This window comes from Cervus canadensis, chromosome 23 (assembly GCF_019320065.1).
Source record: "Cervus canadensis isolate Bull #8, Minnesota chromosome 23, ASM1932006v1, whole genome shotgun sequence".
Classification (NCBI taxonomy): Eukaryota; Metazoa; Chordata; class Mammalia; order Artiodactyla; family Cervidae; genus Cervus; species Cervus canadensis.
In genome coordinates, this window is record NC_057408.1 from 47,792,985 (window position 1) to 47,819,963 (window position 26,979).

At 42.9% G+C, this 26,979-nt stretch overlaps 1 protein-coding gene across 1 annotated transcript in view; it reads left to right on the top strand.

The window, feature by feature from the left end:
• Positions 1–15,675, top strand: part of ANKRD29 (ankyrin repeat domain 29) — a 51,397-nt gene extending 35,722 nt beyond the window's left edge. The window contains exons 7-10 of the mRNA XM_043444334.1: positions 3,136–3,234; positions 4,389–4,484; positions 8,709–8,807; positions 14,628–15,675. Coding sequence (XP_043300269.1) covers positions 3,136–3,234; positions 4,389–4,484; positions 8,709–8,807; positions 14,628–14,711 — 378 coding nt within the window. The 3' untranslated portion in view covers positions 14,712–15,675. The remainder of the gene's footprint in view (positions 1–3,135; positions 3,235–4,388; positions 4,485–8,708; positions 8,808–14,627) is intronic.
• Positions 15,676–26,979: the final 11,304 nt, after the last annotated feature.

Consider the following 26,979-nt stretch of genomic DNA (forward strand, 5'->3'; position numbering starts at 1 on the left):
GTTCGATCCTTGGGTCGGGAAGATCCCCTGGCGGAGGGCATGGCAACCCATTTCAGGAGATTCCCATGGACAGAGGAGCCTGGTGGGCTACAGTTCACAGGGTCGCAAAGAGTTGGACAGGACTGAATCGACTTAGCGCAGCACGCATCGCTTCTCTTCCCTGGGGCTGTCAAATTTGGCTCTGCCTGATGTGCATGCAGGAGAAGGCAATGGCACCCCATTCCAGTACTCTTGCCTGGAAAATCCCATGGATGGAGGAGCCTGGTAGGCTGTGGTCCATGGGGTCGCTAAGAGTCGGACACAACTGAGCGATTTCACTTTCACTTTTCACTTTCATGCATTGGAGAAGGAAATGGCAACCCACTCCAGTGTTCTTGCCTGGAGAATCCCAGGGACGGGGGAGCCTGGTGGGCTGCCATCTATGGGGTCGCACAGAGTCGGACTGAAGGGACTTAGCAGCAGCAGCAGCAACAGATTTGCATGCAACTTGGCTACTTCCCAGGCGTCTTCGCTGGAGCCCTGCACACCCTTGACTTTAAGAAGCCAGGATGTTAGCCATCTGTATGTCTTCTTTGGAGAAATGCCTGTTTAGTTCTTTGGCCCATTTTTTGATTGGGTCATTTATTTTTCTGGAATTGAGCTGCAGGAGTTGCTTGTATATTTTTGAGATTAATCCTTTGTCTGTTGCTTCACTTGCTATTATTTTCTCCCATTCTGAGGGCTGTCTTTTCACCTTGCTTATAGTTTCCTTTGTTGTGCAAAAGCTTTTAAGTTTCATTAGGTCCCATTTGTTTATTTTTGCTTTTATTTCCAATATTCTGGGAGGTGGGTCATAGAGGATCCTGCTATGATTTATGTTGGAGAGTGTTTTGCCTATGTTCTCCTCTAGGAGTTTTATAGTTTCTGGTCTTACATTTAGATCTTTAATCCATTTTGAGTTTATTTTTGTGTATGGTGTTAGAAAGTGTTCTAGTTTCATTCTTTTACAAGTGGTTGACCAGTTTTCCCAGCACCACTTGTTAAAGAGGTTGTCTTTTTCCAAGGTTGTACATCCTTGCCTCCTTTGTCGAAGATAAGGTGTCCATAGATATGTGGATTTATCTCTGGGCTTTCTATTCTGTTCCATGAAAAGATGCTCAACATCACTCACTATCAGAGAAATGCAAATCAAAACCACAATGAGGTACCATTACATGCCAGTCAGGATGGCTGCTATCCAAAAGTCTACAAGCAATAAATGCTGGAGAGGGTGTGGAGAAAAGGGAACCCTCTTACACTGTTGGTGGGAATGCAAACTAGTACAACCACTATGGAGAACAGTGTGAAGATTCCTTAAAAAACTGGAAATAGAATTGCCATATGACCCAGCAATCCCACTCCTGGGCATACACACTGAGGAAACCAGATCTGAAAGAGATACATGCACCCCAATGTTCATTGCAGCACTGTTTATAATAGCCAGGACATGGAAGCAACCTAGATGCCCATCAGCAGACGAATGGATAAGGAAGCTATAGTACATATACACAGTGGAATATTACTTAGCCATTAAAAAGAATTCATTTGAATCAGTTCTAATGAGATGGATGAAACTGGAGCCCATCATACAGAGTGAAGTAAGCCAGAAAGATAAAGACCAATACAGTATACTAACGCATATATATGGAATTTAAAAAATGGTAACGATAACCCTATATGCAAAACAGAAAAAGAGACACAGATGTACAGAACAGAATTTTGGACTCTGTGGGAGAAGGCGAGGGTGGGATGTTCAGAGAGAACAGCATGGAAACAAGTACACTATCAAGGGTGAAACAGATCACCAGCCCAGGTTGGATGCATGAGACAAGTGCTCAGGGCTGGTGCACTGGGGAGACCCAGAGGGATGGGATGGAGAGGGAGGTGGGAGAGGGGATCGGGATGGGGAACACATGTAAATCCATGGCTGATTCATGTCAGTGTATGGCAAAAAACCACTACAATATTGTAAAGTCATTAGCCTCCAACTAATAAAAGTAAATGAAAAAAAAAAAAGATATATAAAGATTTAAAACATATAAAAAATAACCTCTGCTAAAATGCCCTCAGAAAATAGCAGCTTCACCTTTGAAATTAGCCATATTTCCTTCATAGTCCAGGCTAATTCTCATTTGTATGACTCTTTGATCAAAAGGAATTAAAATCTGAAAAAAAATATTCATCATTCTGTGTGAAATGATTCACAAGTTGGCATCAAAAGCTCAATGTAGAGAGTATGGACTTTAGAGTTTGACACATCTGGCTTTTAATCTTGTCCCCAACACTCAATAATTCTGGGCTGTCTGGCAGGTTACATAAAACTCAGTGAGACTGAGACTTCTCTGCAAAATGAAAGCACAATATCAAGCTTGATGCCTAGCTCATCATTCACCAACTGTGTGACTTTTTTGATCAAGCTGCCTCAACACTTTTTATGTTTTATATTTCTTAAGTGTAATGTTATAATGATAGTACTTCCTTTCAGAGTCAGACCAAGAGGCTAATAGAGAATCCTTCCAATATATTGTATCTAATTCTTTATTCATACTTTTATATTATTTTTAAGCTTCCCATATTAAAATCTTCAGGCCCCAGAAAATCTGAATCCCCTTTAGCTCACTATGTTGGGAAGTTTGATATTTTTTTCTATATTACTATTATCTTCTGGGATTAGATGGCATTCTGCATTATGTCTGGATAAAAATAGATGTTTAAAGGTAGCTGTAATAATAATGTTAGCAGTTATTATTGCTGTTATTCTGTAAAGACAAAGTCACCACCACCCTGACTGTACAATTCTTGCACACTCAACTTGTGATACTTAAATTCTTATTTAACCAAAGCAAGTTCCCCATCAGTTAGTTCTCATTTGCAAAAATATCCTTTTGAAGTACCAATATGTATTTTGTTGGTTAATAAAAATAATAATGGTTACTTTCAAAAAAAAAAAAAAGCAGCAGCAGCCAGGGTGTGAATGTTGGCAATTTCCCAGGTGGTCCAGGCACTGCCAAATGCCAGTCTTGGTAGGTGGGTAGAGTCGCCCTCGTTGTGTGTGTCCGGGCCCTAACCACTTTCCGCCCCCCACCCCACGCCCCGCCCCGTGTCCTCTCCCCGCAGGACGGGACAGCACCGCTGTGGATCGCCTCGCAGATGGGTCACAGCGAGGTGGTGCGGGTGATGTTGCTGCGCGGGGCCGAGCGCGATGCCGCCCGCCACGTGAGTGCGGGGACCACCGCGCGGGAAGGGTGGGGAGGCCTCCCATCGAAGCGCTGACCTCCGAGCCCAGACGTGCGAAGAAGAAAGACGCGGCTTCATTTTGTCTCTAATTCACCAGGGTTTCCTCCCAACCTCCTCCAGCTCTTTTAACAGAAAACCCAGGGAAAGGTCTGAATGCATTGAAACCTAGCAACTGCTGCTTGGCCTCTAAGGGGAAAACGTTGGATTCCTCGAGAATATTCCTCCAACCAAAGCTAGCCTCTGGATGACCCGGGAGGATGGGGGAGGTAGGAGACCCGGACCACGGCGGTCCTTGGGGATGTGTCCCCATTGGCTGCCGATCCGCCTGGCGCTGCGCCTTCTGCTGGCCCCTGGGCCGCAGTGCAGCTGGCTCGCGGGGTCTGTGGTTTGGGGTCCCCGCAGTGCCCAGGCTCCCCAGGCTGTAGAGAGCTAAACCACAAGGGTGATTTCTTTACTACAGAAGTCTGTGAGCGAGATCGTCCAAATACAGCAATTGATGTGTTCCAGCAGGAGAAAGGGGGAATCGGAAAATCTCTTCTCAGGCCAGAAAAGGACAACAGAAACTGAATATTAATTTTTGAACTTGTCTCTTTCCTGCAGATTTCAGTCTGCCCCTTTCCTGTTCCCCCCACAGCACCCACGCACCCGGGGCAGACTAGGGCAAGAGTGTATACACGGAAAAACAAAAAAGCACATTTAAAATTTCAAAACCGTAGATACAGTTCAACAGTCATTAAAAATTAAAAATTTTTAAACTTTTAAAAAGCAGTTCAACCAATTAATTTCTAAGTCGTGAACTGCAAAGAATGCCTCTTTAGTCCATCTATGTTCTAAAAATATCCTCCTGAAATTCCCCAATATTCTAAGGGACTAGAAGACCTTGAATTCCCAAATGGCAGGGTTCTAAGATAAAAGAATAAGTCACATACTTTGTCTGGTGTTTTACATGCAGAGTTAACTGTTTAATATGCTCTAAAATGATTTTAGTTTAAAAGACATGGCAGCCCTGTGCTTTAGTTTACATATTTTGCCTGTTTCTGACAAGCATGTTCCCAGTTCTCAACAAAAATTTCATTCTTAGCCAAAACACACATATGTTAATAATCAACTTTTCTTTTCCTTCCTCTGTAAAGGATGGTACAACAGCTTTATTGAAAGCAGCCAACAAAGGGTATAATGATGTTATAAAGGAGCTGCTGAAATTCTCACCCACCCTCGGTATTTTGAAGGTAAGACCTGCAGAGAAATTTTACCAAATGGTAAAAGAGAGAGGTTAGAAATTTGATAAGTCTGCAATGGGGACTGCAGTAGAATCCAGGTACCATTTCCTTGGTTAGTTGTATTCTTGAGAGAACATACCTCAGTTCAGTTCAGTCACTCAGTCGTGTCCGACTCTTTGCGACCCCATGAACTGCAGCACGCCAGGCCTCCCTGTCCATCACCAACTCCTGGAGTCCACCCAAACCCATGTCCATCGAGTCAGTGAAGCCGTCCAACCATCTCATCCTCTGTCATCCCTTTCTCTTCCTACCCTCAATCTTTCCCAGCATCAGGGTCTTTTCAGCTCTTCTCATCAGGTGGCCAAAGTATTGGAGTTTCAGCTTCAACATTAGTCCTTCCAATGAACACCCAGGACTGATCTCCTTTAGGATGGACTGGATGGATCTCCTTGCAGTCCAAGGGACTCTCAAGAGTCTTCTCCAACACCACAGTTCAGAAGCATCAATTCTTCGGCGTTCAGCCTTCTTTATAGTCCAACTCTCACATCCATCCATGACCACTGGAAAAACCATAGCCTTGACTAGACGGACCTTTGTTGACAAAGTAATATCTCTGCTTTTTAATCTGCTGTCTAGGTTGGTCATAACTTTGCTTCCAAGGAGCAAGTGTCTTTTAATTTCATGGCTGCAATCACCATCTGCAGTGATTTTGGAGCCCAGAAAAATAAAGTCAGCCACTGTGTCCACTGTTTCCCCATCTATTTGCCATGAAGTGATGGGACCAGATGCCATGATCTTGGTTTTCTGAATGTTGAGCTTTAAGCCAACTTTTTCACTCTCCTCTTTCACTTTCATCAAGAGGCTCTTTAGTTCTTCCTCACTTTCTGCCATAAGGGTGGTGTCATCTGCATATCTGAGGTTATTGGTATTTCTCCTGGCAATCTTGATTCCAGCTTGTGCTTCCTCCAGCCCAGAGTTTCTCATGATGTACTCTGCATGTAAGTTAAATAAGCAGGGTGACAATATATAGCCTTGACGTACTCTTTTTCCTATTTGGAACCAGTCTGTTGTTCCATGTCCAGTTCTAACTGTTGCTTCCTGACCTGCATACAGGTTTCTCAAGAGGCAGGTCAGGTGGTCTGGTATTCCCATCTCTTTCAGAATTTTCCACAGTTTATTGTGATCCACACAGTCAAAGGCTTTGGCGTAGTCAATAAAGCAGAAATAGATGTTTTTCTGAAACTCTCTTGGTTTTTCAATGATCCAGAGGATGTTGAAAATTTGATCTCTGGTTCCTCTGCCTTTTCTAAAGCCAGCTTGAACATCTGGATGTTCACGGTTCATGTATTGCTGAAGCCTGGCTTGGAGAAGTTTGAGCATCACTTTACTAGCATGTGAGATGAGTGCAGTTGTGTGGTAGTTTAAGCATTCTTTGGCATTGCCTTTCTTTGGGGTTGGAATGAAAACTGACCTTTTCCAGTCCTATGGCCACTGCAGAACATACCTACAATTTCTTAATTTTGGAGATTCCTGGGCACTGGTAGAAATGGAAAGGTAATAAAAATGGTGAACCAGAGTCTATAACCAGTTTTCTAGGGGGAAAAAAAATCAGACAACAGTAATGAAATGTTAAATCAGAGAGTCAACCATATTAATATTAATATATCATTGGAAGATTGGTGAAGTCCTCCACAAATCATGACATGATTTGTGTCCCAGAAAACATGAAGGACAGGTACATTTTTTCTCTTCATTACCTGGATCAAAGAACCACACTGTTAGCCTAGGTCGAATGAAATAAGCTTCAAGCATCTGCACACCTCAGAGACCGTGTCATCCTGGAGGGCTGGGTCTTCCAGAAAACAGAGCCCTCAAAATCCTTTATTAAGTTGTAATCATTTTGAGTTAAAATATTTCTAAACTGGAGGATCTACCAGACATTGGCAGCCTTTTTCAATAAAGGACCAGGTGGCAAATATGTTAGGCTTGGTGGGCTGAACAGTCTGTGTTGGAACGGCTTCACTCAGCGGTCGTACAGAGCAAGCAACCATAGAAAATGAAACAACAGCAAAAACTGTTGCTGTATCTTATCAGACTTCACTGATGGCTATTATATTTCTTTTTTAAAAATTATTTATTTAGGTTATTTATTTCTGGCTGTGCTGGGTCTTTGTTGCTGTGTGTGTGGTGTTCCTCTAGTTGTGGTGCACCTGCTTCTCCTTGCAGTGGCTTCTCTTGCCGGGGAGCACGGGCTGTAGGCACCTGGGCTCAATAATCGTGGCTCCCAGGCTCTAGAGCCCAGACTCAGCAGTTGTGGTGCATAAGCTTAGTCGCTCTGCAGCAGGTGGAATCTTCCCAGACCAGGGATCGAACCCAAGTCCCCTGCATTGGCCGGCGGATTCTTAACCACTAGACCACCAGGGAAGTCCTATATTTCTGAACTTCCATATTTTCACATGTCACAAAAAAGTCTTCTTTTTAACATTTTTTAAATTCTGGGCTAATCAAGATGTAGAAAAACAGGTGGGCGTGGGGGGTGGGGCACCGGTGAAAGAGACTAAATTTGGCCTGAGTGCTGTGGTTTGCTGATTCCTGGTGTACACGCTCCTGTTTTGTTAGAAAGATGACACCAGAACCTGTTGTAAACGTAGGACAGTCGGTTAGCACTTTGAGAATTTATTGATGTATCTGAAGTACTTGCCCTTAGATGACCCCAGAGGCTTTTTGGATGCCTTGTGTCTGACCTTTATATGTTCAGGCTCCAAGGCTGATGTCAGCTGATACAGAGCTCCTCTTTTCAGTTCTGGCCTCTCTCACCCCAAGGAGCTAATTCTGATCTCCCATGAGCTTGGAAGTCAAAAAACTATACTTTGTAAAAACTGTTTGGAAAGTAAGAACAAATAGTCTGTGAAAGTGAATTCTCTGTGAATAAAAGAAACAAGCTGCAGAAATGGTCTTTGCAATATCTAGTCTTGTTTCAGCACCTCTTTCTTAGCTTTTTTGATTCTTAGCCATGTTACACGTAGGCAACGTTGATAGATTGGCTAAGATTTAAGTGAATGTCATGTTATCAGATTAACATATCGCCATGCATGGTAAACATGGTACACAGACATGGAAAACTGCTGCCTTGCCGGAATTTTTCTCTGGGTATGATATTCATTTAACTTGTCTACAAAATCAGAAAGTTTTATGTGTACATATACAGTAATAAAGTATAATATTAATATTTTATTAATATTATAACATGTGTTTCCTTCCATCTTCAATATTAAAGTGGCTACACAAAAATTCACCAATTTTAGCAAGTCTTTTTTTAATGATACAACACTGATACAACAGCTGTCAGAATGTAATCTAACAAAATTGCTTCGAATGAAGTTAAAGGCAACTGAGCGCCACTAGAACCATCTTACAGAAAAAAACCAAAGGAATGTTTTGACCAACCCAATATCTATAAACAATGATTAATTTGAAAACTAAGCTTGCATTTAGGTGCTGTTCACAGACATATGTACCTTCTAGAACAGATATTTTATAATTGTCCATTGTTCTTCTATCAGGTTTGCTATATTCTCTTCTCCCCTCCCAGAATCCAGCTACATGCTGCACAGAGCTGCTTCCTTATGTCAATCAATGTTTGCAGTAAATGTCATAAAATGTCAGCAACCTATTCACTAGGTCCCCCCTGTACCCAGAGATGCTTCAGCTTGGAGCTGAGGGCAGGGAGTGGTCCTCAACCCCACCTGCTCTTACTCTTAAGCCCTGTGGTTCCATCGTTGTTGTGCTGCCCCGCTGTGCATGTGGAGTGAGAGCAGCTGGGCTGACAGGCTGGCCCGTAGGTGAGCAAGCTATACCTCCAGCCTCGCAGAAGTGTGTTCACATGAAGCACAGACTCTTAAGAAAAAAGAAGTTTGATGGAGCATTGTTGTTTTTCCCATAGCAAGTTCTAATGCATCTACAACGGGCCAAGTGAGCATGAAGTCATGGACACACTGGGCAGATCCCTTATTGTACTTGCAAAAGGATTTGGCAGTATTTATACTGACTGTCTGCGGTGTCCCTGAGGACACTGTATTAGACGCTGAAGTGAGTGACTTTGAAAAAGGAAGATAAGGACGAGAAAGGCTCTAGCATTACAGTATCCCCAGTCAGGCTGGTTCATGAGGAAAGCCAAGCCGAGTGCGGACAGCTGTGAGCTGTCACCTGACACACGCTGTCCTTTTCTCCTAGAATGGGACCTCGGCGCTCCACGCGGCGGTGCTCAGCGGGAATATTAAGACAGTCGCCCTGCTCCTGGAAGCAGGGGCGGACCCAGCCCTGAGAAACAAGGTACCGTCTTAGTCATCTTTTCCCTCCGTTGGGCACCTGTGAAAAGAGATAAGATCACATCTGCTGAAGCCAAGACAGCATCTCTCTGGCTCCAGTCACTAACTTCATCCTTGGGCATAGTGGTGGTTGGTTTAGTTGCTAAGTCATGTCTGACTCTTGTGACCCCATGAACTGTAGCCCACCAGGCCCCTCTCTCTATGGGATTCTCCAGGCAAGAATATTGGAGTGGGTTGCCATTTCCCAACCCAGGGATAGAACCCAGGTCTCCTGCACTGCAGGCAAATTCTTTACCAACTGAACTACCAGGGAATTCTCTTGGGCATAGTAAGAACATAAAATGTTCTCATTATAGGTTATGAGTGAGCAGTATATTTGAACCCAGCAGGCATGCGTGCTCAGTCACTTCAGTCGTGTCCAACTCTGTATGACCCCATGACTGTAGCCTGCCAGACTCCTCTGTTTATGGAATTCTCCAGGCAAGAATACTAGAGTGGGCTGCCATGCCCTCCTCCAGGGGGTCTTTCCAACCCAGGGATCGAACCCAGGTCTCTCTCACTGCAGGCAGATTCTTTACCATCTGAGCCACTGGGGAAGCCCTTTGAACCCAGAGGTTTAAAACCCCTATATCATCAGTGATTTTTAGGTAACAGTGGGGCAGGAGGTAGGGGGCAGTGGTGGGGGGGAGTAAGGTTATAAGTGTTCTATCATCAGAAGTGTCCTGAAAATGTCAAAATTCTGGTAGTTTAATAACCGTCCTCTATGAGTTGGGTACTCATATCTCGAGAATTGCCCGTGTGCTATTTGGTTACGGCAAGGGGAAAATGTTGCTTTTATATTGTTAACAGGACTTTGACCACAGCTGTAAAGCCAACCCAGATTTTTTTATTGACATACAGTTGAGCAAAATCAACCCATATTTTTATAGCCCCCAAATAATTTTAGTTTTCTATTAAGTCAAACTTGGAGGTGGGAGGATGCACAGTAACCGTGGCGGGGGGAAAAAAGGTTATCATTGTATTCCCTCCTACTCAACAGCTGCCTAAGCAGTCAGATATAGAGACTGGGGGCAGAACGGTAGCCTGGAAAAGGTCTGGAGAAAACAACTAAACTACTGACTTTTGAAGGAGAAAGTAGGATGGGTGCTTATTAACAGGGGAGGATATAAAAGCAGTTTTCACTTTATACTTATATACTGCTTGAATTTAATAAGCATCTGTTGCTGTGTTGTATGTTAGTTGCTCAGTAGTGTCCAACTCTTTGAAATCCTATGAACTGTAGCCCTCCAGGCTCCTCTGTCCATGGAATTCTCCAGGCAAGAATACTGGAGTGGGTTGCCATTTCCTCCTCCAGGGGATCTTCCCAACCCAGGGATTGAACCCAGGTCTCCCACATTACAGGCAGATTCTTTACCGTTTGAGCCACCAGGGAAGCCCATTACTGTGTTGGATTTTATTAACAATAAAACCAAAACCATGTAACATCCCATGGTGTTTTTAAAAGAAACCATTTTGAAGTGCAGTTAAACAATATGCCAAGAGCCTCTTTTTTCTCATTCCACTTAGCAGGTGGAATTACTATTTCCCCCGTTCCTATCATTGAAGTGCTTGAAGACAATGTTGCTGCTTATCTCTTCCTGAAATACATGGATTTGTTTTCCATTAGCTGACCTGATTGTATCATGAGCCCACAAAACCACAGTTGCTCCCTTATCTTTGCATCTTGGACACAGACGTCCTAAGATGTCTTCATGGCTAAGCCATCCTGTATTGAGTTAAATCATGGGGGAAACTTTAGTATCTTTATATAGAAACTGAAAGATGCAGTTCTTCCTGTGTCTCCTGGAATCTCATCAATAATGGTTATGGGGAATTTCCAGTGACTGAAATGCTGGACTTTGGACCCTCCCTAAAGCCGTAAGCCAGGCAGCCTGGAAAAGCCAGGCTCTTTAGAGGCAGCTCCAGAAGCAAGAGTGCTGGGATTCCAGCAGCCACACAGGACTCTTGAGGATGTATTCTTGACCTTCATTCATTCATCCAACAAACTCTTAGTAGTGCCTGCTAGATATGCTAGTGATAAAGAACCTGCCTGCCAATGCAGGAGACGTTAGAGAAGCGGGTTTGATCCTTAGGTCAGGAAGATCCCCTGGAGGAGGGCATGGTAACCCATCCAGTATTATTGCCTGGAGAATCCCAGGACAGAGCCTTCTGGGCTACAGAATGGGGTCACATAGAGTCCAACATGACTGAAGTGGCTTAGCACGCACAGATAGCATGCACTGCGCTGTGAACCTTATCGATGGAGAGATATTGGTGAAAGAGATTCACATAGTGTCTGACTTCATAGGGCTCACAGTTTACTGGGGAATAAGAATAATTAAGCAATTGCGAGGGGGAAAAAAAAAAAAACAATTGCAATACAGAATGACAAGGGCTGTCAGCAGGAAGTGAAGAATGCTACTGAAGCCTTCCCAGGGAGAGAGTCACTTCTCAGCTAGCACAGAAGCACCCGTTTGCTCTCTAAGCTCCAGGACTTCTGCCCTGGGGCAGACGCCCAACGAGAGGGTGACCAATGGCCCCAGTAGCTCCTCCCCTTGCACCGTGGCCTTTTCGATGGGTGCAGGGATCCTGTGTTCCTGGTACCCCAACTGGGGACTCAGCACACAGCTTCTCCCAAGAGCTGTGGGGACAGAGTGGTGTGATGCTGTGGGTCATGAATCCATATTCATGACCTGTGGTCCTGTACTGTCATGAATAAGACGGACTTTAGGGGCAGCCTGGGTGCTAGCCATCATAGCGGTTGGCACCACCTCAGCAACCTGAGGATTCAGTGGGGACCCACTGGGGGAGAGAAGGAATGAGACCGGGTTTTTAAAACTGTATGGATGACACACAGAACAGTGATGTGATTGGCCAAAACTTTGAGAGTATAAGGCTTATTTTAATGGTAAAGGATACAGACATTGATGGAGACGGACATATACATTAGCACTTAACAAGCTTATAGACAGAGATACAGCTTCTTAGATCTATTCCTCTTCCTGACTGTGGAGGACTCCTCTGGCTACCTCCCAGCCTGTCAATCAAGGACCAAGAATTGATGCAAAACAGTTCTTCTGAGGGTTACTCAAAGACTAGATGGCGCGCAGGTCCATTCTCTGTGAGCATTTTTCTCAGGCCCAGGCGTTAAGCCCATACAAAGTCTGCTCCTGCAGGAACTAAGCTAATAGTAGAATTGACCCCACAGTGGGGCCTCTGGCCTCAGGCAGCATCGCACAGCGACTCCCATCTGCCAGCCTGGCACCAGCGTCAGCGGTCCTGTGGGTGGGCAGGAGTGTACCTGCAGGACGAGGTACGCAGCAGGACCACTGTTTCAAATTCATCATTCCCAGCAGGTGGGGTCAGGGAGCAGGATCCAGTCTAGAAAGTGGGGACTGCAGGAACTTCACCTGAGATCCAGGTTTCAGATGAAGAACTGGGGTTCCAGGTTTAACTGCAGGGGAAGAAACTACCTCTGAGTTCTCTCCCCAGTTTGCATAGGTTTCTGCACTTGAATTGCCTCCCCTGAGTTCCCAAGAACATCCTTTTATTCATCTGTAACAACTGTTCTCAAAGTGTGGTCCATGGACAGTTGGGGTGTCCTCCAAACCCTTTCAAAGGTTCTAATAGGTCAAAACAATATTCTTGATAATACAGAGATGGACTTTCCTGGTGGTCCAGTGTTAAGACTCCACGTTTCCACTTCAGGCAGCATGGGTTCGATCCCTGGTCAGGGAAGTTTCTAAAAATTACAATAAAATAATAAGGATACAGAGGCACTATTTGCCCTTTTCCCTGTGCTACCATTTACTGGGCTTCCCAGGTGGCGCTAGTGGTAAAAAAAAAAAAAAACCTCCCTGCCAATGCAGGTTAGACGTAAGAGACACCAGTTCCATCTCTGGGTCAGGAAGATCCCCTGAAGGAGGGCATGGCAACCCACTCCAGTATCCTTGCCTGGAGAGTCCCATGGACAGAGGAGCCTAGAGGGCTACAGTCCATGGGGTCACACAGAGTTGGACATGACTGAAGTGACTTAGCACACACAGCCATTTGCTGTAATGGTGCAAAGACAATGGTGGAAGAAACTATTGGCACCTTAGTACACATCAAAGCAGAGTCACAAACTGTGGCTGAAAATAATTTTACAAACCTCTGTAAGTTCTTTTCCATGTTGTAAGTTATTTTATAAAAATTCCAGTTTTATTGGTATTTTCTAAATGACTAGTACGGGATGTTACAAATCAAGCATAGGTTTTAAAAAAAAATCCACTTGCAGATAGATAGACCTATGGATTTTAATGCAACAGAATAGAAAAATTCATTGATGTGGTTCCAGATTGCACACAGCAGTTAATCTTTAAGAAACAGCCACTTGTCCTGTATTGTTGAAGCATCAAAAAAAAAATCTGCTATGATCCAAAAAGGCTGTTAAAATGTTTCTCTCTTTTCCAACTACCTGTCTATATGAAGCTAAATTTTTTCCCTGTACTTCAGCCAAAACAAAATATCACAGTAGATTGGATGCAGAAGCAGATATGAGAATCTAATTGTCTTCTTTTAAGCTACATAGTAACAAAATATGCAAAACTGTTAACAGTGCTACTCTTCTAACTTTTTTGTTTTTGAAAGTTTAGTTCTTTTTCAAAAAATGTACAATTTATGTTAACCTTAATAGGCTTATTATTTTCAATGAATTAATAAATATACTTAACATTTTTCAGTTTTCACTTTTAATAAGTTAAAAACAAAAGCTCTTTAGGGTCCTCAATAATTTTCAAAAGAGTGTACAAAAGTCCTGAGACTGAAAAGTTTGAGAACCATTGCCTTGTCATGTCTGTTTGTTGGACTAGAGACTCGCTCACAGAATAAACGCTTGAAGAATGCGTCTCAGCAGCACTGTGAAAAGAGGATGTAGAATGAGGCTGGATCAGGCAGGGCATGGGGGATAATGAAGCTGCTCTTTCCCGTTTGTCTTACATTCTGGCTATTTCCTGACTCTGCCTTCTCATCCAACAACGAATCTCCCGCCGCAACTACTGAAGTCTGCATGCCTAGTGCCCATGCTCTGCGACAAGAGAAGCCACTGCAGTGAGAAGCCCCCCCACCACAACTAGAGAGTAGCCTGCGCTTGCTGCAAGGAGAGAAAGCCCCCACGCAGCAACGAAGACACAGTGCAGCCAAAAATAATACATGAATCTTAAAAAAATAAAATAAAATATGATATGCAAGAACTTATTAAAAAACAGAAACAGACTCACAGATATAGAAAAGAAACTTCTGGTTACCAAAGAGGGAAGTGGGGGAGGAATAAATGAGAAGTTTGGGATTGATTAGCAGATACAAACTACTAAATATAAAATAGATAAACAGATCCTACTGTATAGCACAGGGACCTATATTTAGTATCTTATAATAAACCATAATGGAAAAGAATTATGAAGAAGAACACATATATATACACACACACGTATCTGTATACATACCCACACATGTCTGAATCACTCTACACCTAAAACTAACACAATGTAAATCAACTCTACTCCATAAATTGTTTTAAAAAGAATGAAAAAGTACTAACAATGAGGTAAGAAAGTAACTGGTGATATGTACATTTAAGTATATTAAAAAAAAAAAAACCTTTAAAACCTTGATACAGAAGACTAAGTCCAGTGGGGTTTTTCATCAGTGGAGGAGCAGGTCTGGGTGAGGGGCCCCTCTTCAGAGTCCCTAAAACCACACCAACTGTGGTTGAGAATTCCCTCATGCCTCTTTTATTTTCTTTCAGGCCAATGAACTTCCAGCAGAACTAACCAAAAATGAACATATACTGCGTCTCCTCCGAAGTAAAGAAGGACACAGGAAGAGCTAACTCAGTCCCATATTTGACTGAAAGATAGAAATCTTAATCATACCGTCCAAAAATAAATTGCTTTTCAGATAGTGTTGGAAATTCCTGTAAGAAAGAAAATGCCCAGAACGCCCACCCTGGGTCCCTGACCAAGAAGAGCTGTGTGCCGTGTGTCCCGAGTGGAGAGCTGAGCCGCTCAGGGACCCTTCCAATGTAGTGGGCTTCTAGCTCTGGCCTCCAGCCCCACTCCAGGGGGCCTGGGACGTTCATTCGGGGATTCCACAGAAACTTGTTTGAAACTACATCAACTTGGGTCTTTCAGTTAAACTCTTAAGACAGAGTTAAACCCTCTTAGAAACAAACAGGAAGCTTTGTTCCTTTAAAAAGATAGAAAGTCTGACCTTCAATTAATTGATGCTCTTTTGCTTTTGTGTTAAATATATGTGAGCTCAAAAATATGGTTCTACCATATTTACATGAATGTGTATGTCATTCCAGTATAAAATGTTCTCATCCAGCCAAGGCTCCTGGCCATGGTTATTATGAATCAATAATGGGTGAAGTTATATTATTAAAAAGCCACTTCTGACCTTCCATGTGCTTTTCAAAGATGGACTATGGAACTATAAAAAAAGACAAATTGTTCATTTAGTCCTCATCTTATTCCTCATGTGTAAAGGTCATTTTTACCTGGAGTCAGTGTTGTTGATATGGTAGGATACAAGTGGCAAATTTGGAAATTCAGAAAATCACAAGCCACAAGACATGTAGGCTTGTCTCTTTGAGCTGTCACTCTGGGTCTATTGCTGGGAATTTACTTCCTGTGCCATAACTAAGTAGACTTGACATGCTGTGGAATATTGAGTTTCCAACACCACGTTGCTTGATAGAATGACTCTGGAGTCCTTGGATATAATGTGATGTAAGTACACTGTGTTACTGTTACTATTGAAGGAGTATAAGTAATAAAAGACTGTTACTAGTATTTAATAAGTGTTCATCTGTGCATGTTCTTGACCTGATTGATTCCAGGAAAGAAACCTAGGTTTTATTCCTTTGAGGGGGGTCAGAATTTATATTAAATGCACTTTTTTTAAATCAGTGGTGTATAAACGCCTCAGTCAGTGCCTAATTGCACACACAAAAATTAAATCTTCTTTCTGTAACCTACCGTAATAAACACGGATGGCATTTCGGTTATTTAAACACATCTTTAGTTTTCTTGTTCATGTCTGCTGTGGTTTCCAGCCAATGTTCCATGTGAAAACATATTAAAATGGAGGGAAATGTTCTAAACCTAATATATATACATATATATTTATATATTTAACCAATTTGCAGTAGTACTAAAAGCATTATCTTTAAGTCAGTAATGAATTAATAACTTTGACATTAGAAGAGATTCTCTTTAAGTTTGTTATGATCAATAAAACAGTCATCAAAAAATCAGCTTATTTTAATCCATATCACAGCAAAGCCAGTAATGAGCAACCCACAGAGCCCCCAGAAATGCCTGTAACCTAACCAGCCAAGCAATGAGCCTGCAATCTAATTTCAGGACAAAAAAATTAGAAAGCTCTGTCTGTATTACTAAAACATCCAGATATTAACATCTTAATAATTAAAAGCAGTGCCAGTTTCTTCATTGACTTTCTTTTATTCAGCAAAGTTGTACAATTACATCTTTTTTCATGGGAATTTCATAAAGCTAATGTTCATTTTGAAAAGGAAAATAATGTGGGCTGAAATGTTTTATATTTTCCCCAACCAAAAAAAAAATTAAAAATTGCTCATCACTGATATAAATCAAAATAGTATAATGGGTACTGATAGCAAAGTCCCCAAAGACAAAATGGGATGAAATCACAGACAGTGTTTTCCACTAGAGCACATGATCCTTGGCCTATTTGTTAGATCCTTTTAAATGGATAATGTTCTTGATCAATACTAGGGGCATAAAAAATGAATTCAGTAGCTTTAACAGTATTTAACGGAGGCTTTCTTAACTGTGGGCTTCCCTTGTGGCTCAGCTGGTAAAGAATCTACCTGCAGTGCGGGGGACCTGGGTTCGATCCCTGGGTTGGGAAGATCCCCTGGAGAAGGGAAAGGCTACCCACTCCTGTATTCTGGCCTGGAGAATTCCACGGACTGTATAGTCCATGGGATCGCAAAGAGTCGGACACGACTGAGCGACTTTCACTTTCACTTTCACTTTCTTAACTGTAGGCAAGGGATCTCTAGCTTACAAAGGATCACATTTGGTCTGAATGAGATGAGATGATATTGTCCAGAGCAGGGAAGCTGACTGTATTAATCCCTTACCAAAGACTGAACAAAAATTCAGTTCCTTAAATTGCATTTGAAAACTTTTTTTATAAAGTTAAATTGCATTTGTTTTGCACACAAGTATATGATTCTTATTTTATGTTAGTCTAATTCACAATTCAGTGAGCTCTGCATTTTCAGATTTAGGAGCAATGATTCCTATGCACATCATTTGCTTAGTTGAGCCCCTAAAGTTCTTCATTACATACATTTGTTTGATGATAAATTCCATGTTATAATTCAAAATAAAGTTAACGTACTACCCAATTTGCCTTTGCTGCTTTTTTCCTGTTTGTTTTTATCAAAAGTTCTTTCTGTATGATTTTTTAAATTTTATTTCTATTTATTTTTGGCTGTGCTGAGCCTCTGTTACTGTGCACGGGCTTTCTCTAGTTGTGGTGAGAGGGGGCTACTCTGTAGTTGTGGTGCTTGGGCTTCTCATTGCAGTGGCTTCTCTTGTTGCCGAGCACAGGCTCTAGGCATGATGGCTCAGTAGTTGGGGCTCCCGGGCTCCAGAGCACAGGCTCACGGGCTTAGTTGCTCCCCAGCATGTGGGATCTTCCCAGATGAGGGATCAAACCAGTGTTCCCTGCCCTGACAAGTGGACTCCGAACCACTGGACCACCAGGGAAACCAGTCTGTGATTTTTAATAGCGTGGAATTTTGGAGTGAATAATTCAGCTCTGTGGATAAATATATGGATATTTGGAATCCTGAATAAGATTTTTAAGTTTTGCATGGACTTATGATTTCATTATTTCTACTGTGGCGAACCTTTGTAGTGATCCCAACAGAATTTTTATTCAAACAAAAATTCCTGGGGTAGACATGAAAGGTACTGAAAATGAAACTCTAAATTGTATATCATGATAATTAGCTATTTATAGACACTGTGAAAGGATTCCCCCAGCTAGGTAATTAACACATCCATCACCTCACATATTGATCTTTATGTGTGTGTGTGTGTGTGTGTGAATATCTTGTCTATTTGTATTTCAATGATGCTTTTGGCTTTTCAGTCTTTTGCAGTGGCTTTTTCTTCTTCAGTAGCTGATGCTTTTTGCCCAACTTAATATTTAAGGAAACAAGTATTTTCAGTGGCAACATCAGGAATCTGGTACATGCCACGGCCATTCTGGGGTCCTCCCCTGCTCCATCCACTCTCTGCAACTGAAACCTCACAACAAAGATGGGACTTAAACCCAGCCAAAACCCACTGTCATTTAATTAAGATTGCACACCTGGTCTCAGGACTTAATGAAGCCCAGGTTCTTTATGTTTCAGTTTAGAAAGAATACAGCAAGAGGCAAAGTGATAGGTAAGAAGTGGATATATTTAGAGAGATACACATTCCATACTTTGGCCATCTGATGCGAAGAGCTGACTCATTGGAAAAGACCTTAATGCTGGGAAAGATTGAAGTCAGGAGGAGAAGGGGACGACAGAGGACAAGACTCAATGGACATGAGTTTGAGCAAACTCCAGGAGATAGTAAAGGACAGGGAAGCCTGGCGTGCTACAGTCCATGGAGTCCCAAAGAGTCAGACATGACTGAGCGACTGAACAACAAGAATACATTCCATAGACAGAATGCAGTCCACCTCAAAAAACAAGATCAGTCCTGAGAGAAACACACTCAACAGACAGAGTATAGGCCACCTCAGAAGGCGAGAGGCCCTGAAATAAGGGGTGGTTAGTTTTTACGGATTGGATAATTTCATAGGTTAATGAGTGGGAGGATTATTTCAATTTTGGGGGGAAGGAGTGGGGATTTCTAGGAAGTGGGCCACTGGTCACTTTTTGGCCTTTTATGGTTGACCTAGAGAACCATCATGGTGTCTGTGGGTGTGTCATTTAGCATGCTCATGTATTACAGTAACATATACTGAGGTTCAAGGTCTACGGAAAGTTGAATCTTCTGCTATCTTGAACCTAATTGCTTCTAACCAGTTTTTGTCATATCCTCAATGACTGTCATTCTTTTAAATGTTGTGCCCTGCCCACTTCCTTCCTGTTTCACAACCACACTAAAGCTAAGTCTCATCATTACCCCATACTGGGGTACCTACTCAGAAGAAAAGAGCACCCCCAAATGCCAGGCTACTTAGAATCTGATGGAAACGTCTGTATCTTGGGGTGAGCTTGCACTGCAGATTGTAGGGGTGAGAAGCTGAGGCCTGAGTTTCATAATAAAGTGGTTTTGGTGCTGGAAATGGCTGAGCCTCACAAGTAGTGCCAAGGTGGAGTCCACGGACTATCAGTACTAACAACAGAAACATCGCTAACGTTTGTTAAAGGATTGTAATGTCCTCAGCACTTTAGGTAGATAATCTCATGAAAAGTTAAAGTCGTTCAGTCACGTCCAACTCTTTGTAACCTGGAATTCTCCAGGCCAGAACACAGGAGTGGGTAGCCTTTCCCTTCTCCAGGGGATCTTCCCAACCCAGGGATCGAACCCAGGTCTTCCACATTGCAGGCAGATTCTTTGCCAGCTGAGCTACCAGGGAAGCCCAAGAACACCAGAGTGGATATCTTATCCCTTCTCCAGGGGATCTTCCCAACCCAGGAATCGAACCGGGGTCTCCTGCATTGCAGGCAGATTCTTTACCAACTGAGCTGTGAGGAAAGCCCAGTCTCCTGAAGCTTATACATCTTTTCTTATTCACCCCTGGCACCAACCCTATGGAACAGGCACTATTATCATCCTCATCTTGCACCTGAGGAAACAGGCGGGTTTTTTTTTTTAAGATTTATTTATTTATTTTATTTTTGACTGCCCTGGGTGTTTGTTGCTGCGTGGGCTTTCTCCAATCTCAGCGAGGGGGACTACTCTATCTGCAGCACGCGGACGTCTCTTGTTTTGGAGCACAGGCTCCAGGTGCACGCGGTCAGTACTCGTGGTGCTCGGGCTTAGTTGCCCCACAGCACATGGGATCTTCCGGGACCTGGGACTGACCTCTGTTTTGCCGAAAGTTTTCACTTTCCCCTAATGTTTTGCCAAAAATTTTCACTTTTGTCTCAGGTTCAAAGGATTTGTTAAGAAAATAAGCCACTCCTTGTATACAAATGAATACTACCAATTGAAGACTCTTGAGAGTCCCTTGGACAGCAAGGAGATTCAACCAGTCCATCCTAAAGGAAATCAACCCTGAATATTCATCGGAAGGACTGATGCTGAAGCTGAAGCTCCAATACTTTGGCCACCTGATGGGAAGAGCTGACTCACTGAAAAAGACCCTGATGCTGGGAAAGGTTGAGGGTAGGAGGAGAAGAGGGCAACAGAGGATGAGATGGTTGGATGGCATCACCAACTCAATGGACATGAGTTTGAGCAAGCTCCGGGAGTGGGTGATGGACAGGGAAGCCTGGTGGGCTGCAGTCCATGGGGCCGCAAAGAGTCAGACATGGCTGAGCCACTGAAATGAACTGAATAAGTGAGTAAATAGGAAGTGTTAGTCACTCAGTCGTGCCCGACTCTTTGCGACCCTATGGACTGCAGCCCACCAGGCTCCTCTGTCCACGAGATTTTCCAGGCAAGGATACTGGAGTGGGTTGCCATTTCCTTCCCCAGAACTGAAGTGAAATGAATATTTATTAGAGAATTATCTAGCTTACTTTCAATATACTAACATTAAAAGAGAAGCGAAATAGAAACAGCAGAGGAAACATCACCAAATTGGATTTTGACCAACATCCAGACTTCAAACAGTGTTGGGAAGTCCTATGTCACAGCCCATCCGGAGACCCAATTGGGAAAAGGTCCCAGGCATCACTTCTGCTCCGGGGGTGAGACTTCAAAGATTACAGTTCAGGGTTCCCCGTTTGCGTCCTGGGACACAAACTGATACCATCATCAATCTGTGAGCAAATTCCAGCTCTGATTTCATGTTAATGTATAAAATTTAGAATGTTGTTAAGCCTGGGGCTTGGTTAGCCAGCCCCGCTCCAGGGACTCAACAATCTCAAGATTCGTCCCCAGTTCTATCTCTGGTGCTGCCAGTCTTGCAGTCAGAGCAGGCAGTCACTCACAGTCAGGGCAGTCTCCAGGCAGGTTAGAAGCGAGGTCAGAGGCCTGCTCTGCATTGTCTCTGAAGCCTAAACAAGACTGTTTAATTTCCCTAAGGAACCTGTGTCCCTGCATTGACTAGCAGATCCCTAACCACTAGACCACCTGGGAAGCCCAGGAAACAGGCTTTTAGAGTGCTTTAAAACAGCAACAACGTGCCCCAAACGGAGTCACTTGCCCCCAGAAAGCAAACCTGGTTTGCTTTAAGATTTAATTTCAATTTCAGCTACTCTCAGGAGTGTGAACTTTAACTGGTCAATCTGGAATGACCACATCAGCTCCTGTGAGGTCAACTGCATGATAGATTGATAGATTCCCCACCCTTCTTCCAAAGAAAGGTGACTTTGCCTGAAATATGGTAACCTTTTACCTTTTTTATGACTTCCTTGTCCCACCCCCTTTCTATGAAAACTTTCCATTCTGTACAGCTCCTGAAGCTTCTTTCACTTGCTAAGTGGAATGTTGCCCAATTCATGAATCCTTTATTATTATTATTTTGGCTGCACCATGGTAATTGAGGGATCTTTGTTCCCCGACCAGGGATCGCACCCATGCCCCTTGCAGTGGAAAGACAGAGTCCTAACCACTGGACGGCCAGGGAATTCCCATGAATCTTTGAATAAGGCCAATTAGGTCTTCAAATTTACTCAGTTCAATTTTTTTTTTTTTTTAAACAAGAAATAACTTCCTTCATAGCATCAGCTTATTGCTGTCCCCTTACAACTTTGGGTTTTACTTTTTTAGTGGGGAAAAAGCAGGGAGATTGATGCCCAGATTGAGTCATGGTTGTATCATCTAGGCAGGGAAGGTGGAGAATATGGGACATTTTTTGTTTTTAATATTTAGAGGTAGTGCTAATGATAATTAGGTGGTTAATTGAACAGAGAGGGTGAGGAAAAGAAACAAGAGTCAGGAATTATACTAAGGTGCATCAAGGAACCCTCAGATCATTCCCAGTGATCTTTGGTGATTTGCTAGGAAGACTCATGGGGCTCATAGTATGGTCATATTCATGGTTAAGATTACAGCGAAATTGATATCTAGCAAAACTGGAAAGGAGAAAGGGAAATGAAATGGAGATATAAAGGAAACCAGATTAAAGCTTCCAAGAGTCTTCTCCTTTAGGAAAGACTTGTGGCAACATTGCAAAGTGTTATCTGCTGATAAGCAAGCTCATGAAAGACTCACTCAGAATTTTAACTGGGAGCTGGTCACATAGGCACCCTCTGCCTAGCTTGTACCAGAATTCCAGGCTGCCAGGAAGAAACCAGGCATTTAGCATGAGCCCCATTGTTTGTGCAATCAGTGTGGGCACAGTGAGCCATTATCACTTAGGAAAAGTTTCATATCTGTGTAAAGAACTATTTGCCTGCCAAGAGTCCAGTGGCCAGCTAGTGGCCAGCCTCCTGAGCAAGACTTTCTATAGAGAGCAGTCTGAGGTCTGTGGGCTAACTCCCACACACAAGGTTTATGTGGTGGGCGGTGCTAGTAACTGTGCCAGGAAATAGAGAACAGCAGAGCTGGGATGGGGACAGACAGAGAGGGAGTTTGGACACGTTCAGTTTGAAGAATATACGAAATCTATTCTAGAAGACAGCTGGAAATAGCTGCTTATCGTTTAGGACAAGACTCTTCCTAATCTGGGCATCATCTGTGTAGAGGTGATGGTCACAGTTGTAGGACAGATGAAGTCCCCAGAAAAACTCTGGTGAGAGGAAATAGATGAGAGAAAGGAATCAGCAAAGGAAATGAGATGAAATAGACAGGAGCGGGAAGTGAAACGTGGATAGTGGGAGGAAAAAAATCTCAAGGAGAGGAGAGCAGGCAAAAAACCCCATGAAGAAGTGTGACAGTGGGACTTACCCAGGAGGGCAGTGGTTAAGACTCCATGTTCCCAAGGCAGAGGGCACGGGTTCAATCCTTGGTCAGGCAACTAAGATCCCGTGTGCTGTGTGGAGCAACCTTAAAAAAAGAAAAGAAAAAAAGTAGTGTGGCCATGAAACAAGGGCCAACAATTCCAGACCTCTTTTGCTGCACAGGCTTGCCCGTGGTGAGCCGGTTTAGTCATCAAAGAACTCTGGCCCTGCGTTGGAGAGGAAAAGCGTGGTGTCTGGTTAGGACCTGGAGCTAATGATAAGTGGCTAACCTGATTCTAGTTCTGTTGGTAGGACTGTGTTTCCTTCCTAACACTTTCTAGGGCTTCCCAGGTGGTGCTAGTGGTACAGAATCCACCTGCCAATGCAGGAGATGCAAGAGATGTTGGTTCAATCTCTAAGTCAGGAAGAACCCCTGGAGGAGGAAATGGCAATCCACTCCAGTATTCTTGCCTGGAGAATCCCATGGACAGAGGAGACTGGCGGGCTACCGTCCATGGAGGGCTACAGTCAGTCCACAAAGTGTCAGGTACGACTGAGCAGCTGAGCACACGACACTTTCTAGGAATTGTTGGCTGCCATGAGAATGCATCTCCTCTGCTTGTCACCAAGAAAGAATTTTGTGCATGATTTGTGCAGTGTCTGTGATTATCTATGCTGGTCAGTTGGTCTTAGTAAGTTTTATATCACTATGAGAAGATGCTAAAAAATGAGTGCATAGAACCATGTTGAGGCCCAGCTATGAACAGAGACACCGTGTGATGATTTTTCATGTCTTTTCCCCTCATCAGCTCACACCCATGTACTTACCTGTGCTTCGAAACACAGAGAAAACCAAAATTGAAACAAAATAGGCCAAAATCAAGCTCTATGCTCTCTGGGCAAATTTGGAATAATTTGTTTCCCATTCCTCTGACAGAGAGCCTTGCCTGTCTCTTTTTGCTGCTTAACCTACTAAATGCAATGAGATAACCTACCAAATGCAATGGGACTCACTGAGGTGTTTTCTCCAAGCTCTCTGATCATACTTAGTCCTCAGTTAAATAATTCATGCACTAGTGGGCCTGAAAAGTCTTAGAATCCTTTCCTTGTGTTTTACCCTTATTTATTGGCAATATTTTAAGATAATTGAAAAATATGAGTGAAGTCATATTAAAACAATTGAAGGAAGTTAATTAAATATCTTTTTTTTTTTTTTTTTTTTTTGGCTGTGTCGTGAGGTTTGTGGGATCTTAGATCTCTGACTAGGCATTGAAAGTGCTGAATCCTAATTTCTGGACCACCAGGGAATTCCTGAGATCTTCAGTTTCAAGATGCTTTGTCAGCTTTAGCTCTGGCAACAGAAGGCATGACTTCTCCCATCTTTGATCTCTTCTCTCCCTCACTAGAATTGAACCTTCTAATTTTTAAGGAAGGAAATGCTGCTATTGTTCCTATTTCTTGCAGTTAAACTTTTAAGAATAGCCTTAGAAAGTCTGCCCTTTACAAGAGTTAGTCTTCCTATTTTAGCAAAGATAAGACCTAAAGCCATCCCAGGGGAAGGAAACTATATTATGTGACTGAATCTTCCACATTAGGGAAAGCCAGGGCAAAATACTAACAGCCAAGTTCAAGTTACCTCCACACTAATGAGCCTAAGCTACATTGCAACCCATGACTGGAGTAATCACCAATTCAAGTATCTTTAGTGTGGTGAGTAATACCTTACCATAAGTCTGACCAACAATACCCCGCTCCTGTACTCTCATAAACCACTGACACTAAAGTCATGTGTTGTAGCCTCAGCTGTTTTAAATGAAGGTGTCTGTAAAATTCAGCTTAAGTATGGAGTTTTAAAAGTTTACTGCAGAACCCCAAAGAATTGAGGGCATATTTCAAAGAAATGACCTGCACAAGAATGTTTGTAGCAACTCTATAATAGCCCAACCTGGAAACAACTCAAATGTCTGCCATGGTATTTTTTTTTTGCCATGGTACTTTTATACCATGGAATATGACCCAACGATAAAAACAAACAAACAAAAAAGATGAACTATTGCTATAAGTGATGTGGATGAATCTTACAGACATAATGTTTAGTGAAATAAAACAAGACACAAAAGATGACTCAATTTGTATGAAGTTCAAGAACAGCAAAAGCAATTTATGATGATAGAAGTCAAAATAGTGGCAAAAAAAGAAAAAAAGAATGGCATGCTACAATAAAAGTTCTACCTTGATCTTTCTTGGATCACTTGCTCTGGAGGAAGCCGGCTCCCTGGTCTTGAAGACAGATGAGCAGCCCTGAGCCACGTGGAATGGAACTGAGGCCTCCTGCCAGCAGCATCTTGGAAGCAAATATTCCAGCCCCAGTCAAGCCTTTAGATGATGGTAGCCTGGCTGACATCTTGACCACAGACTCATGAGCCAAAACCACCCAGAACCACACAAAGCCCTAACTGGCAGAAAATCTGATCTAATCAATGTTTGTTCTTATCATTCACTATGTTTTGGGATAATTTATTATCAAGTAATAGATAACATAATATAAATATATAGTATGTAAGAACTTATTGAACTGTACATGTAAGTTTTTTAGATTTTACATGTGTATTATATATTAATAAAAAAGAAAAAAGTCTTTTACCAAAAAGAGGCTCTCAAAAACACTCAACCTAAAACTCTCTAAGGGTTTTGCAGAAGCTCTAACTCAAGGTTTCCTATAGTTTACCAAAATGTGTTTGCAATGTGTAGACTGACAGAGGGAGTCAGGTGTGAGCTGGTCACCTACTCACGTTCCCTGTGTTGAACTGGTCACTCTCCAATCATCTACAAGGTGGTGCTTTTAGAGTCACTCTAGTTCCTCTTCCTGGATCTTTCTGGGGGTAGTCTGTTAGCAAGATTTACAGTGTCTACAAAAGTGGGTCCAACTTCTCCATTAAGCCAAGTAGGCCTAGTGCCTACGGCCCTTGACACTTCTAAGGTCTCATGAAAATGTCTTAATAGCAATTTATTTTAAAATCAGAAGAAAAATATAATAATAATAAATATATAATATTGAAATCAGCTTGGATTATATCTATCTCTGTATCAATGTGGTTATAAAGCAGAATTTTAAGTGTTTGGGTTTTTTTTTTTTTAAGGAAGGAGGGGTCCCCAAAGGCAAAGGTGCTTAGAGCCCACAAAAGTCATCAAGCAGCCCTGAGCATGAAGAGGGGTGCAATGAACTGAATTGTGTCCCCCTTCCCCAAATTCCTACGTTGACGCCCTAACCCCCAAGAAACTATTTAGAGACAGGTCTTTTTGTTTGTTGCTGTTTAGAGGCTGTGTCCGACTCTTTTGAGACCCCCATGGACTGCAGCCCACCAGGCTCCTCTGTCCATGGGATTTCTCAGGCAGAAATACTGGAGCAGATTGCCATTTCCTCCTTCAGGGAATATTCGTGACCCAGGGACCAAGCCTGCGTCTCCTGCATAGCAGGCGGATTCTTTATTGCTGAGCCACCAGGAAAGCCCCTAGGGCTATTAAGAGGTGTTAATAATTAAGGTTGAATATGGTCAAAAGGAGAAGAGGGCAGCAGAGTATGAGATGGTTGGATAGCATTACTGATTCAGTGGACTTGAGCTTGGGCAAACTCTGGGAGATGGTGAGGGGCAGGGAGGCCTGGTGTGCCTGGGGTCGAACAGAATCAGAGATGACTTAGAGACTGAAAAACAACAACAATGGTCCTAAGGGTGTGGCCTTAACCCAATAGGATTTGTGACTTTATATAAGAGGAAGAGAGAGCTCTCTCTCCACACATACGCACCAAGGAAAGAGCACATGAACACACAGTGAGAAGCCAGCGTCTGCAAGTCAGGAAGTGGGGACTCACCGGAAACCGAACTGACTGGCAGCTTGATCTCACACTTCTCTGTCTCCATTACCATGGGATATAAATTACTGGTGTTTAAGCCATTCAGTCCATGATATTTTGTTACGACAGCCTAAGCTGACTAACACAATGGGGTGAGGCGGGGTGGGGCGGAGGTGAAGGGGTTGGGGG